Genomic DNA, 14725 nt, shown 5'->3' with positions numbered 1-14725 from the left:
GTTTCGAAATAGGTTCATTGGTAGGGATGAGCCTGTGCCTTGGCCACCGAGGTCGCCAGATCTCAACCCTCTCGATTTTTTCTTCTGGGGAGAAATGAAAACCCTCGTATATGACACACCTGTCACATCAGCTGAGGACCTCGTTGCTCGGATCAACGTCGCCGCCGCGACGGTAGCAGATACACCTGGCTTGTTTGCTCGTACTCGACAATCCTTGATTCGTCGCTGTTATCTCTGCGTAGAAGTAAATGGCAGACATTTTGAAAACCGTCTGTGATTATTGCCCTCGGCAAATCTCAGTGAGAACACTCTTGGTATTGCTCCCCACCCCCTTTGTGTGGTGAAAGTGACATCTTCAGTTGGTGTACAGTGACACGGACTGTCTGTGCGTAAGATATTGTAGCATTTGTTGTTTGTTGTGTATGTGTGTGTGGGGGGGGGATATTACGTATTTGTCGCGTGTAAAAATACACGTTGTCGCAATCATCTGATATTGTGTTTTTCTTTCCCTCCTCCTGGTGGAGTAATGTGTCTCTCGTATGCCACATGACATGATTCGTTCATTCCTCGCGTGTAACTGGGGTATGCAACCGTGCTCAACTTTTCGGATTTTGTGTTCAGTGCTCATGTTTTGATGTTTGAGGTCGGGATGTGTTGTCTTGAACTCATTTCTCATTGTCACGGTCCTTCTTGCTTCGTTACATACCCCTTCCATGTATTGGTCTTGCTGGAAATCCCCAATTCCTTTGAGGACTCCATTGCGCATGCGTGCAGTGAACTTTTCATAGTGACTTCCGGACTGAGCACATACGATTCCTTTATGATTCCCTTGGAACCGCCTCTCTATCTGTTATAGTATTCGTCCCAGTCAGGTGTGACGTTCACTTTGTCACCTTTTGCGAGGCTCCTATCTCGGAAACGAAGCCTCAGTCGTAAAAATGGAACTTAGACTTTTTGCTTGTTTTCGTGTGAGGAATCACCTCCCAAGCGTTGTAAACGACCTTTAGAAACACCCTGTATACACAGCACAAGTGGTTCCAACATGATGACGCACCAGCACACTTTTGTCATGACGTCTGACATAATCTCAATCAAACATACGAGGACAGGTGGATAGGTCGAGGTGGACCAACTCCTTGGCCACCACGATCGCTGGATCTAACTTCTCTCGACTTTTTCGTATGGGGCCACATGAAGAGCCTTGTTTATGAGACTCATATAGTGTTGGAGGAAGACCTGGTTGCACGAGTTCTGGCTGCAGCAGACACGATTCAGCACACACCAGGTATTTTTAGAGTGTGCATGCAAACATCCTTCGGGCTTTGGGGGTACACTGTTTGCAACGAATTTCAGGGTCGCCACATCGAGCAGCTCTTGTAGTGACGCAGGTAAAGCGAGAGATGTGAAATTATGTGATCTTTTCATCTGTGTAGTACCAAAACGGTATGTTTCCTGACATGCGTTCCTTGTCAAAACTTCATCTTAGTCCCCTCTACAACCCCTAGAAGTGTGTAATAGAAATTCTGAATCACCCTGTATATTTAACAGACTGAAGACCTATAAAATACCAACTTAATGCAGCATATATTATGTAGATTAGTCACTGCCCATGGGACTCAGATAGACAGAAATCTTTGTAGGGGTATCAGAACAAAACACAAAAATAACTATTATAATCAAAATAAACTAATATATTTCACATTTATTATTATATCCTTGGGGATACTTGTCCCACCAGATATTTTTCATTACATTAGGAGATACTGAAATGCAAGTTATTGTATTTTGTTTTTAACTTAACACACCTTGTTCTAGAAAAAACTTTAAAAGTTAGTGGAAAATTTTAGCCATAAAGTCAGTGATAAACAGAGAACTAATTTTTGGAATTTTGAAAATTTTGGAACCATTTATTCTTTGCGTTAAATGGTAGAATGTATTTTAAACTCAATTTTTTGATGTAACACTGTTTTTACTTTGTTATTCTGCTCGAATACCAACTAACTGAACTTTATTTCTGTTACAACAATATAAAGTAACAAGCTTTCTGTTTCTCTGTTACTTGAAAACATGTACTACAAAGTGAATGAATTCCTAGAAAAAATAAAGGAACGAAATGAATATAAATAACTCCACTGATAGAATATAAAGAGTGATAAACATATCTGTTTGCTCTGTTAAACTTTATATTGTTACGAATATATGTGTATAGCCTCATTATCTACGTAATCTTCAAATATATTATGTATCCATTGGATCACTGTGTAACACTCAAGAATGTACTCTATTGTAATATGCAATGTAATATGATATCATGTAATTGATGAAACCATGGATCATTGTAATCCCTAAGGTGAATAATAAATAAATCAATCAATCAATCAATTGAAATGGACAATGCCAATTTCCAGGGGAGTAAATGGACTGGCTCATTCCCCCACCCATGTATTCAACAATTGACTTTCCATCACAGAATATAATTTACACTGTTCACAGAAAGGCATACACTTGCATTACATGTGACATCTACGGTCAGTGCTTTTCCTCTGGCAGTAAGCAATGGTACGCCATACTGGCACCATTTTATAGGTGAGAATAAAACGAATAACATTTCATTTGAACAAAAGAATTGTGTTTGTGTAATTACTTGGCTGTACGATTATTTATGAACATACCACATATTTGGAATAGTTCTTATGATGAACACAATAACAAACCAAGTTAAACAGTACCGGAACCTTACTTCCCCTCCCCCCAAAAAAGCACTGTCCATGGTTGTATATACTTACTATTAACTATTGATATAACTTTCTCCACCTCTTCAGCAACCCTTTTCTTCTCTTCTTCCACCTGGCGATAGACAAAGGCCTCCTCTTCCTGGCAGTCCTTGTCAAAATCCAGGAACTTTTTCTTAGCAGTGGCAACAGTGCGGATCAAGTTCTCATAGGCTAGCTCTTTCTGTTGGAATAAAATTGAGATGGAAATGTGACATTTCGGCCATTTTTGAGTTACAAAGTAAAATGTGTCATCCTTCAATTTTTGAGTGAAATTGCCACGTCATTCAATTTGGATTGGACTCAGTGAAGCCTTCTGAATTTTTTAAATACAACACGAAAACAATTTATCTACAGTATAGCTTCTAATAATCTTTTATCGCAATGAACTCAGAAATGACCAAAATGTCACTTTCCATGTTTTATACCCGAGCCCTTCAAATATAAGTTAATAATTTTGGGTGAAATTTAATAAAACTGAATTGCCATAAATGCTTGTAATATTCTTAGCAATTGTTAAACTACCTTAAGATTTGGCACACGCAGGAGATGTACTTTGCAGAAATTTCAGCGAAAAATGCAGGCTTGTCCGGGACTCGAAACCGGATCTCTGGCATACCATGCCACGGCTCTGCCAACTGATCTAGGTTCGAATTCCGGGTAAGAAATGGATGTTTGTGTTTGTCCTTAATGAGAAACACTTAGAATTGAGTAAGAAGTTAAACATGTGAAAACAGAGAAAAGGAATGATGGTGGAAACTATTGCTTAGGGGTTTTTCCATTTGAAATAAGTTGGCAGAGTCCTGGTTGAGCCTGCATTTTAAGCTGAAAATTCTAAATAATTGATAAACTGTTTTCAACTGATCTGTCATAGACCAGTGGCGACTGCTAAATATGTGTTACCGTGCTATAGCACAGTGGTTCTCAACCTTATTGAGCCTGGTAAATTATTTATTATAAAAAGTTCAGAAGCGTATATTCTAGGGTAGCTAGGCTATTTGCGAAGCCTGAAGTCTAGAGAATATAATACAGGAGAAAAATCGATCAGAAATTGTAAATAAAATTATTCATATCAGTGAGAGGATGATGGTGATTCTGGAGTTGGCAACCTGATTTCTTGTGAGTTGGCAACCTGATTTCCTATGAGTTGGCAACCTGATTTCTTAGTGAGATAGCCCAGACCTTTGACTCAGTATACGCCACTGTTAAAGTTGATGTCTCAATCCTAAGAATTTTACTCGTAAGTAGCTTTATATATATATATATATATATATATATATTAATCTTTATACATTAATTAATATGTACCCTTGAAATCTAATCCAATATATATATAGCCCCAATCCCACCACTCACTGACATAAATGTTCTCCATGAAGAAAGCCCCGGAGGCGGAAAATGCCCGATTACGACCCCCCATTAAATTGTCCCAAAAGGCCGAGAAAATTCAAAAATCACTCAATTAGCCCTTCCTTAAGGGTGAAAATGCCCTTTTCTCACGTCCTTAGCAACCGTTGCCACGGACATTTTTTGCAGCACACATTTTTTCCTTGAATTCTTAATTGTCGAGATACATTATATTTCTCACAGATCAATAGCACACAGATGAATGAACTCATGGTTTTGAAAAGGTGCCTGAAATAAGGGTGACATCTACATAATAAGGAGTTTCAGCCCAGATACGATTACGTATATATTGTTATACTCAATGCGTAAATATCTACATCGTGCTTGTTTTAACTAAATGTTTAGGGGGTATAATGACATGCAATTCCTTAGAGCTTGCCGTGCCTGTTGTTGTCCATAGAAACGGACGTTGCTAGGGAACTTAAAGAAAGTTTATTTTCATCCCGGAAACTACTGTAAGGGAATTATGCTAGACTTTTCGAATTTCAAAATACGAGCATCAGAATTTATTACAGAGGCAAGGTAGGGATTTGACGGAAAACAGTTATTACCCAATTACGTTCAAAAATGTGAAAATAACAAAATACGTAAATATTGCATTTTCAATTTAGTCGCTATTCATTTCGTTGATGCAAAACATCCAACTACTTATCTTGAAACGGTTATTATTTACTCAGTTCATTATGAAGAAAATAGACAAAAATAGTTCGAATATTTGTACCTTATTAGAGCCCAACACACAAAGTTACTTTCTAAACTTTTCAAAGTTATACATATGTTCCCCATCATCCAATACAACATGCAGACATTTTCAAAGTCATGAAGAACCCCATCTATAACATGATTGCGCCCACAACGTGGCCGCATGTCATGCATGCGAGCGTACAAGACGTGGCCAAAGGCCACGTCGAAAGTACACGAGTATAAATATATAGAGAGAGTATAAGTTCGATTAGGCTCGTTGAGAAATATAAAAAAATTGTTCAAATTACTTGACAATGACTGGATCTAATTGAATCTTTATTTTCCTTTGGCAAAATATAATTAGATTAATTTGGCAAGTGGTGATTTTCATTGATATGTTTCATTTCGGACACCGAAAAATTTCCATTAATCATCCCACTTCAATATATGAAGTGGAAATGAAAATCGCTGCGCAAAGTAAATTGATTTTGATACCCGCGTCCGTCAGCCTCCAAATTTGGAAGCGAGAAGCAACGCGACCCCGGATAAAACGTTTGATCGCGCACCGCCACTGTCGTCAAAGCATTTTCTGTTATCCAAGTCGAAATCCGAACGAAAGGACATCTTTCCAGGTGGTTGCCAGCTCGGGCTGCAAGTCGCTTCACCCTTCCGGTCCCCTCTGAAACGCTTTGATTGCTTACCAGTACTGGCGAGAAGGAATTTTATTTATCGCTGGTGAACCCCGAACGAAATGACATCATTCCAAGTTGTTACCAGCTCGGGCTGCAAGTCGCTTCACCCTCCCGGTCCCCTCTGAAACGCTTTGATTGCTTACCAGTACTGGCGAGAAGGAATTTTATTTATCGCTGGTGAACCCCGAACGAAATGACATCATTCCAAGTTGTTACCAGCTCGGGCTGCAAGTCGCTTAACCCTCCCGGTCCCCTCTGAAACGCTTTGATTGATCACAAGCACTGGTGAGAAGGAGTTTCCTCTTATCGCTGGTGAATCCCGAACGAAAGGTAATCTTTCCAGGTGGTTACCAGCTCGGGCTGCAAGTCGCTTCACCTTCGGGCTGCAAGTCGCTTCACCTTCCGGTCCTCTCTCAGCGGCTTTGATTGATCACAAGCACTGGTGAGAAGGAGTCTCCTCTTATCGCTGGTGAATCCCGAACGAAAGGTAATCTTTCCAGGTGGTTACCAGCTCGGGCTGCAAGTCGCTTCACCTTCCGGTCCTCTCTCAGCGGCTTTGATTGATCACAAGCACTGGTGAGAAGGAATTTCCTCTTATCGCTGGTGAACCCGGAACGAAAGGTAATATTTCAAGGTGGTTGCCAGCCCGGGCTGCAAGTCGCTTCATCCTTCCGGTCCTAATTCGAGAAGGGTCCCGCGGTTTTTAATTCAAACTGAAAACTGCAAAGAAAAATATCAGTTCTGCAGGGGAGGGGGCAAAGTGGTATCGCAGCCACTGGTCTTGCTGGTTTATATTAACTTTATTCGTGTATTAACATTACCGACCTGTAATGAAGATGTCTTGGATAATATTTTCATTCGCGGCGAATTTCAATTTCAGATAGATTCAGTAGCTATTAAGCTGTTCATAAATAAACATTTTCTTTGAATTGTTTGACAGTCTGATAAAGGATATTACTTAAGGATTATATTTTATGTTACTCGAACTTTTTCTGTTCGTTAGGATAAAAAGATACATTCCTTTTCAGTTTCCATAATAAAACTAGTCATCTTTGGGCTCCGAATACGGGACGAGGTTCGGGTTGGAGTCTCCTGGGGGAAGCGTAACAACTTTTGCCCTAAGGGGAGCACGCGCGCTCCCTAAATCCGCCAATGTATTTACATATATAATTATGTATTACCTTATAAATGCAGTCTTGGTAAAGCACTCGAAGATTTATCAGTTCATACTCCAGTTTCTCAATTTCTGTCAGTCTCCATTGAATTCTGAAAAATATAATTGAGAGAACACCGAATTAGTTTCAAAGCATTCAGAGGCTCTGAGGTTCACCCAGCCTCAAATCACCGAGTTCCTGGGGGTGGGAGATAAAGGCGGCGGCAGGCAAGTGGTGCTGGTCACGTAAGCTCTACGTTGTCAGATGAGAATTCGCGAGGCCCTACCTTCCAACCAGTGGCGGCTCCTGGTGAACCAAAGTGGAGGGGCGATAGGTAACAAATTTACTCTACTAGTAATGTGACTTTAAATGACGAATTTCGTACAACAGACAACGTGATAAGAAATTTATATATTCGTGTTTACCGAATATCACGTTTGCACCTATTATAAAAAATTTAATAATTATTCAACAGTATGTAGAGTCAGATTATTTTGATAACAACTCCAGCTGATCGCGCGAGTCCAGTTAGTGAGCCTACCAACCGTCCAGAGCGCGAGCAACAGGGATAGCGATAGGTGCTGGGTAGAGATGACGCCAGCGGCTCGTTTGTTGATTGGCTGCTCCGGGACTTATGACTCGCTCCAAAGCTGCCAGTGCAAAACAGCCAGAGATGTTACGAAAGTAATCTCACTCTAATACGAAGATCACGAAAGGTCCAAGAACAAATATAATTCTAACAGATTGAATAGCAGCATTTTTTTTTAACTTAACAGAGGGTATAATTCACAAGAAGGGAAATAGTTTATATAGGCCTACAGCTTGATAAGCATAATAACGAATATTTACGTGCATTTAACGTGAAAATTACTAGTAAAAAGTAACACAGAAAAAGTTCCTGTCCAGCATGACTAATTGATATGTGAAATAGGGCACAAGAACCTCTAATATAAGTAAAAACTTCAAACTTGCCAGAAACCTTCTTCAGACATGCTTGTAGGGAAAATTCATCCAAGACATTCCAGATTTTAGCAACCGTGATATCAACAAATTTTTCATCCAGCCAACAAGTTCTCTACACTGTTCATCGCGACAAACGCACAACTACCGAAAAGCTTCACTTACTCCATGGAAAGCGAAGAAACAAGTGCCAATTCTTGGAAACACTATCGTCTTTACCATCTGGTCGTTTTATTGCCTCGGGTTTGCCAGACAATTTTGCCAAATTTTCAGGTGAGTCAAATTGGGGGTGAGTTTAGATGACGAATTTCTAAACAGCCGGCGTGAAAATAAATTGTGATATCTATTCGTTTTTATCGAATATAATGTTTTAGATTAGCACTATTACTTAATACAGAGCATTCCGTGACATTCGCTACGAGACTCGGCGGCAAGCAGCCTGGCGGTCATCGCAGGGCCGCTTGCGCGAGTCTCGTAGCGAATGTCACGGAATGCTCTTAGTAAAACGAAGATCATGAAAATGGGAGAAGAATAAAATGATAACAGAAATAAAGAAATCCAGAAAAGAAGTTACCAGACAACTTTGCCACATTATCAGGAAATTTTTGAAACGTGTTAATCAAAACGTGTATTTAAACCTACATGATGTAAACTACATCTTGTAATCCAAATGTACTTTCTCCTAAACACAGAAAAAGTACAACGCATACATGCGATAACATAGCAGGTAACAAGAATCTGTAGCCGACTTCCGTGGCTAGCATACAGCATTACAAAGCCAGGGGTTCCTGGTTCGAATCCTGGCCTGAGCATGGATATTCTTTGTGAGTGTCCCTCCAATTCCATTATATCATCATTCATCCTCATCGTCATGATTAGCCACAAGAAGCCGAAAGCGACGCTAAATAACAAAAATCAAACAAGAAGTCTGTATTTTTTTCGATTATCGATCATTATTTTTTTCTCATTGGAAAATATGTTATATATTGCTCTATTATGGAATATAGAATGTTTTTTCAACAGTTGGTAATTTTCTTATGTTAGCCGGCCCCCGTGGCGGAGTGGTTAGCACATCGCGCTACGACGCAAGGGGTCCGGTGTTCGAATCCCGGGATGGGCATGGATGTTTGTGAATGTCCATTCCTCAATTTCATCATTCATCCCCATCTTCCCAAATTAGCCAAAAATGGCACAAAAAGCGAAGTAAAATAAAGCAAATAAATATAACAATCAAAATCTATCTTATGTTAAAAGTCCTTGCTTCTGGCAACTTTTCATTGTTTACAGTTCTCCGGAGAGCCAGCTTCGGCTACGTGGTTGGGTTTTGAACACAGCTCCTGCGCGTGTTTTCTCCCCATTTACCTCGCCTCTCCCCCCTCGCGGCCTTGTCTCGTCACGGAGACGTAAAGTGGGAGGACCGTGCCCCGCCAGATTTCTCTCGCTGTAAAAGCAGTTTCGTATTCCCTCGCAGTGGCGTGCAAACTTCGCAATTGTCGCGGAAGAATAAATACAGAACCGACAACCCAACGATCTGCAAGCAACGAAATATTTGCAATTCAGAGAATGTGAAAGCTATAATTTATAAAGCTTTATGTAGTGTTTGTTCACTTGTGATTATACAGTGCGGCGTCCTTAAGAGCGACCGCCCCTGCTCCCAACCCCTATGGGTAGGGCAAGGACGTATTTAGGGGGGTCCAGGGGTCCGGACCCCCAAAAGATGTATCAAGTACTAAAATTAAATAATGAAAAATATATTCGTTTAGCCGTTGTTGTATAATTTCCTCTGAACGTATTGGAAGACAAGGGTTATATTGGGATCACACGGCTTTGAAGAACAGGAAGGATGTATTTAAGGCGGGGGTCCAGGGTCCAGTAATGAAAATATTATCACGTGTTGCATAATAATCGATAGTTATTAATGTCCTCTGAACTTTTTACAAGGCAAGGATTATATTGGGATCCTACGGCTTTGCATGACATTACAGAGAAGATTTATGTACACTACTACTCAAAATAATATGCATAAAATTTTAATCAGAATCTTACTTTTCTCCAAGTACATGTAACATCATTTTTGTTATTCGATAAATATTCAAGTATTCATCTATTTGACAATAATTTCATTTGCCAGGGCACTTGTTTTCATGTAAATTATTCCGATCTTAACTACAGGTAAGCTACGTAATGAACATGCGCTGTTATATCTCTATTCTTATACAGTATTTTTACATAATTGTGTAATAATAATCTAATATTAATTTATGTATTGTATTTAGTATTAATTTGTTTTATAATTATTTTAATATAACTATTATTGTTATTAATATTATTATTATTATTCCTGAGACACTTGGTTCGGACCCCCCCCCCCCTCCGAAACATATTTCTAGATACGTGCCTGGGGTAGGGTGACCAACATCTGGCCGCGAAGTTAAGGGAGATTTTCAACTTTCGACTTTGATTTACAGGAGATTTAGTTGACAAGTTTTGTTCTATTTAGCGGTGCGGCAGAGGATTTCGCACGAGCGCCAAATAGTTCGCACAGACGACGCTAGATGGCGTACGGAATTGAGAGGAGCTTCGCTCGAGCGAATAACGCGTAGAACACGTATAACCGTAATTTGTCTGCTGTAGTGAGGTGAAAGACACAGTGAAATTGAATCTTAAGTAAACAGACATTATCTACATGTTAAAATGTAGTAGCCAGTTGCAGTTGGCCTGCAAACCCCCGGCGCCTATACAGTGGGATAGGGGGAAGGCAGGTATAGCGCTCGAAACCCGTTTAGAAGGATAGGAAGGCCATCAACACCCTCTTGAGGTGGCAGAAGCAGAGTACGGAGGTTCTCATCCCGTGCCTAGGCAAGCAACAGAAAATTCTCGGGAAGAAATTTCCCGTATGGTTACATTATCTACAAAATAACTTTAATAATTATTATCTATGTAAGTCAAGAAATATGCGGTGGTTGCGCAACTTTGCCAGGTAAGCAGCAGCTGCCGCTGCTCTCCACGCTGCCAAATTTCGTCGATGGTTCTACAGGGATTGATTGATTTGCTTTATTTTACTTCGCTTTTGTGCCACTTTTGGCCAATCGTAAAGATGACGATGAGTAAAGATATGATGAAATTGATGAAGGGGCACCCATGACCAGTCCGTGATTCGAACCCGGGACCTCTGGCGTCGCAGCGCGCTGTAAAGGTTATGCAGGGAAATGTACGTGTGCTGACGAGGGGAGGGGTGTAATATCTACGCAGTGCCAATAATCATGATGTTTTTAATGTAGAATTTTACGAGGTATGGAAGGTGTCTAATTTTCACTTCTTTCAAAATATAAGGGTCTTGTATATCCTAACGGATCTTTCTTGTAGTGTTAGAATTAAAACAAGGGGGGAGCACTGATTAGCCCAAGGCCTCGTCTTGGTTGTGAAAGAGCACGCTTGCTCCATTTCTATTACCCCATTTTCTTGCTACTATACTGCAGGAGGCCTTAGAAAGAGCGTTTCGCTGGCTAACAAAAGACGTCGCTCGCACACTGTTGCCGATACTCTCGTGTCGTCTGCTCCTCAGCCGAACAAACAGGCCGAGGTCACGGGGGTGAAACTCTAATGCCCCGAGCTGTGGTCTTCGTGACGTCAGCGATGTTAGCGACATCTATTGGCAGTGCACCCAAGTTATGCGCTTCTCAGTCGCGAAGTATTTCATAGTTCTACGCTAGATGTCACTCCATTGCCAACTAACAGTGAAACCAAACACAATATACATTTGCTAATCCTAGTTACATTGAACGTTTTTAGGACATCTACTTGAAAGTTCTCGCAGGGATATCTCCAGAAGAAGTCTTTGAATTTTAAGTTTGTTTTATGCACAGATAGGCTAGTTGGGATTGGCCCAGCAGGTTAAAATTGGATCACACCATCCAATGCTTGAAATGGACAACGATGTGCGGAGTATCTCCAAGGTAGAAATATCTACGCAAAGCATCCCCATCTGTCCTATTTTATAATTTATTATTTGAGAACATACGAGCATTCAACAACTGAACTCACGGCTCGAGCAAACATTCCCTCATCTAAAAACTTCCATTTCGAACACACTCTCCAGTCTCCACCAGTGTGATATCGAACCCGACACACCTTCATTACATGGCAACGAAGTTACCATTACGCCATCCGGGATGCGACATGGTCTTATGCATCATGTGCATTATTTATATATTTATTTATTGAACTCAACAGGTACATACCTAATTACAGAGCCCATATGAAGGATACAGTGTTGAATTTCTTTCCTTGAATAAGAGACTCGAAATCTGGCCCTGAGTCCCCAAAGAATACTGTAGACATCTTAGAACTAATTATTTATTAATTAGTATTAATTATGAATTATATCTAATCCTTGGTATTTGCTGCTTGTAATATGAAGCTTATATTACATAGCGCTTCACATTGATATTTATTTCCACAAATATTTTTTTTCTGTCATCCAGTGCTCAGCTCATTTTCTGCGGGTAGAGTTAGCAACACTCATTCAACGTTCGCCAGCCCCCGCGAGCTCAGCTTTGAATTTGAAACGGCCGTCACCGCCAGTTGGACAATGGACGTGGATAGACAAGGGTCGAAGGTGCAGCGTGATGTATGGAGGATGCTTTTTTTTGGACTCGTTAGCAACGGCAGTGGGTGGATGTAGTTTAATGCACTGTTATTGTAACCTATAGCTGCAAAATTAGTTATTTCGCTCATGCTTTCATTGAAGAGAAGATGATATTAACAGTAGGATATTTAAAAGGTAAAAAGGAGAAACTTAGAAAAATATTTGAAATATATTTGTTGGTACAACCCCCTCCCCTCCCTCTCCTCTACACAGCCTGCCATCTAGCGTGCCCACAGAGAAGCAAATCGGCAACGTAGTTGGGTGCACTGCCAATAGGTGTTGCTAGTTTCGCCCGTGACGTATTAAGGCCACAGATTTTAACATTGAGTTAACAAGTCTCTCCTAGTAGTTTGTCTATGGCCGAGGTAGCAAGAGGCAGAGGTCATTCACCCTTCCAGAAGGGTGCAGCGAGCTAGCTGTGGCAACCGGGCTCGCTCATTCGCGGACCTCATTGGTTCTCGCAGACACCCCCCCCCCCATATTGTTGTGTGCTGCAAGCCCGCGAAGCGAACTTGCTAAGGCCTCATGGAGTATAGCTCTTCACCTAATTCGGACCCACCAACCATTGCCCTTCTTCCCACCATGCCCCCACGTTGCAGGCGCATTTACGGAGCGGCTGATTCTAGAAACGAAAATGAATTTGGCTTATTTCGTGTCTGGTTTATTTAACGTCGTTAAGTGAATTTTCTTCTTGTCTAATTCAAGAGGCCTGTTTTGTAGATTCGTATCAGAGTGGTATCTCAGGGGGAAATGGGGGGGGGGGAATTTCCCCTTCTGCCTTCTGGGTCCTGCCATCTCCCATCTGGGGGATTATGAATAGGTATACATGGTTAGTTTATATAATTACCAGGTACCTCGAACGTCAATGAATGAAATTTCATGTTATGTTGAAACACTCTACAAATTACTGCTTCTGGGGTGTAAGGGGTGCTCCTTCCACATAGTGCACCCAATAGTCAACCTCACTTCCACGTAGTACACCCTGGACTGCAGACTAACGAGGCTCTGGCGACTGGCCCCATGGCCAGTATAATTTTGTTTGTGTTGTCCTGTGTTTTGTCCTTATTTGTGCTGAGTGCTCCTTTACAGCCTCAGCTTTTAACGAAAGTCAGAAGATTTTAATATTTTATGATTTTAGTTGTGCAACGTTAGAGTTGTTATGTGTAACGATAAGGGGCTGCACCTCGCATAATGTGACGGGTGCAAAATAGCCTTAGTGCTGACGCACCTAAAATTTTAAATTCAAATCAAAATCAAACTTACTGCTTCTGTAGCAAGAACTCTTCAGGTATGAACTCGTCCAATATTTCCCGCATTTTCTTCTTCTCCTTCTTCTTCTTGTCTGCCTTCTTTTCCTTATCGTCCGCCATGGCTTCTGTGGATTATTTCATTGCCTTTGAAGTACTGTTATGAAACTTTGCTTGGCAGTAGCTAGAAAGAAAATGGGTCTGGAATAAAAATTAAGTTTTAACGAAACAAAATAGGCGTGAAATTGCCGCCATTTTGTTTATTTTATTCAGTGTAAGCATCAAACTACGAATGTTTTCTGATTCGGAATGCAACATTTAGTCTTTTGTAAAGATGAATTTGATGAAAGAACAATCACAAATACGGACGGGTGACAACATTAGCCCCCCCCCCCCACAGAGGTCGTGAGTCCAGACGCCAGGCCAGAATGTTATGCTACACGTATCTATTCACTGTGCGTATTAAACCTTTTGCTTGGGGGGGGGGATGCCCATTCCAAGGCCACCAGTAAGATTTTTCTTGGGGGCGGACATAGTAAATTTTCATATCTTGCCGTTCAGTCACAGAAACTTGTTGCTGATTTTTTGTTATTATTATTATTACTATTATAATATTATTATTGCTGTATTATTATTACTACTTTACAAATCATACAATTCTGTCTGCTATCTAGATAGAAACCGGATTCGTTGTCCTTCCTTTTGATAAACATCTTATCACTTTGTTGATGAACAATTCTTTGTCATTTTGTACTTTTTCAAAAAGCATATATATCATTTAATCTACTGTGCTTCATGCTACTCCTAATACATGTTTTCACATGCGGAAGGTAAAGAAAAAAGGTAATAATTGAAAATGACAGGGAGTGATTTATCGAGGTCAGAACAGATCCAGACTTTTCGTAATCGCCAACAGCCGAGAAATTCCAAAGGGTCTTATTTAAAAGAGGCTAAGCTAATTCTTGATATTTTCTGCACTGTAAGTGTCTGAAATTTCTTGAAATTATGAAAAACTAAATATGCTGACCAAGGCAGTAATTTATTTTATTAAAAACATAAACTAAACGTAACGTTTCAACCTTCTAGCATGGTCTTCTTCAGACTCTGTATCAAGTACAAAAGTAACAAGATACAAAAACAGGGCATTTATATATAGACAAAC

At 40.4% G+C, this 14725-nt stretch overlaps 1 protein-coding gene across 2 annotated transcripts in view; it reads right to left on the bottom strand.

Annotated features, from left to right (window-relative positions):
- LOC146003509 (uncharacterized) overlaps positions 1-14725 on the bottom strand; it is a 79946-nt gene that overhangs the window by 41938 nt on the left and 23283 nt on the right. For both annotated transcript variants that reach the window (XM_083141796.1, XM_083141797.1), the window contains exons 2-4: positions 13580-13747; positions 6736-6820; positions 2787-2955 (exon numbers count right to left, since the gene is read on the bottom strand). In XM_083141796.1, coding sequence (XP_082997922.1) covers positions 2787-2955; positions 6736-6820; positions 13580-13686 — 361 coding nt within the window. In that variant the 5' untranslated portion in view covers positions 13687-13747. The remainder of the gene's footprint in view (positions 1-2786; positions 2956-6735; positions 6821-13579; positions 13748-14725) is intronic.

The sequence above is a fragment of the Lepisma saccharinum genome, chromosome 20, assembly GCF_977018435.1.
Source record: "Lepisma saccharinum chromosome 20, izLepSacc3.1, whole genome shotgun sequence".
Taxonomy (NCBI): Eukaryota; Metazoa; Arthropoda; class Insecta; order Zygentoma; family Lepismatidae; genus Lepisma; species Lepisma saccharinum.
The sequence above is the reverse complement of the archived record's forward strand: the minus strand, read 5'-3'. Positions and strand labels throughout refer to the sequence as shown.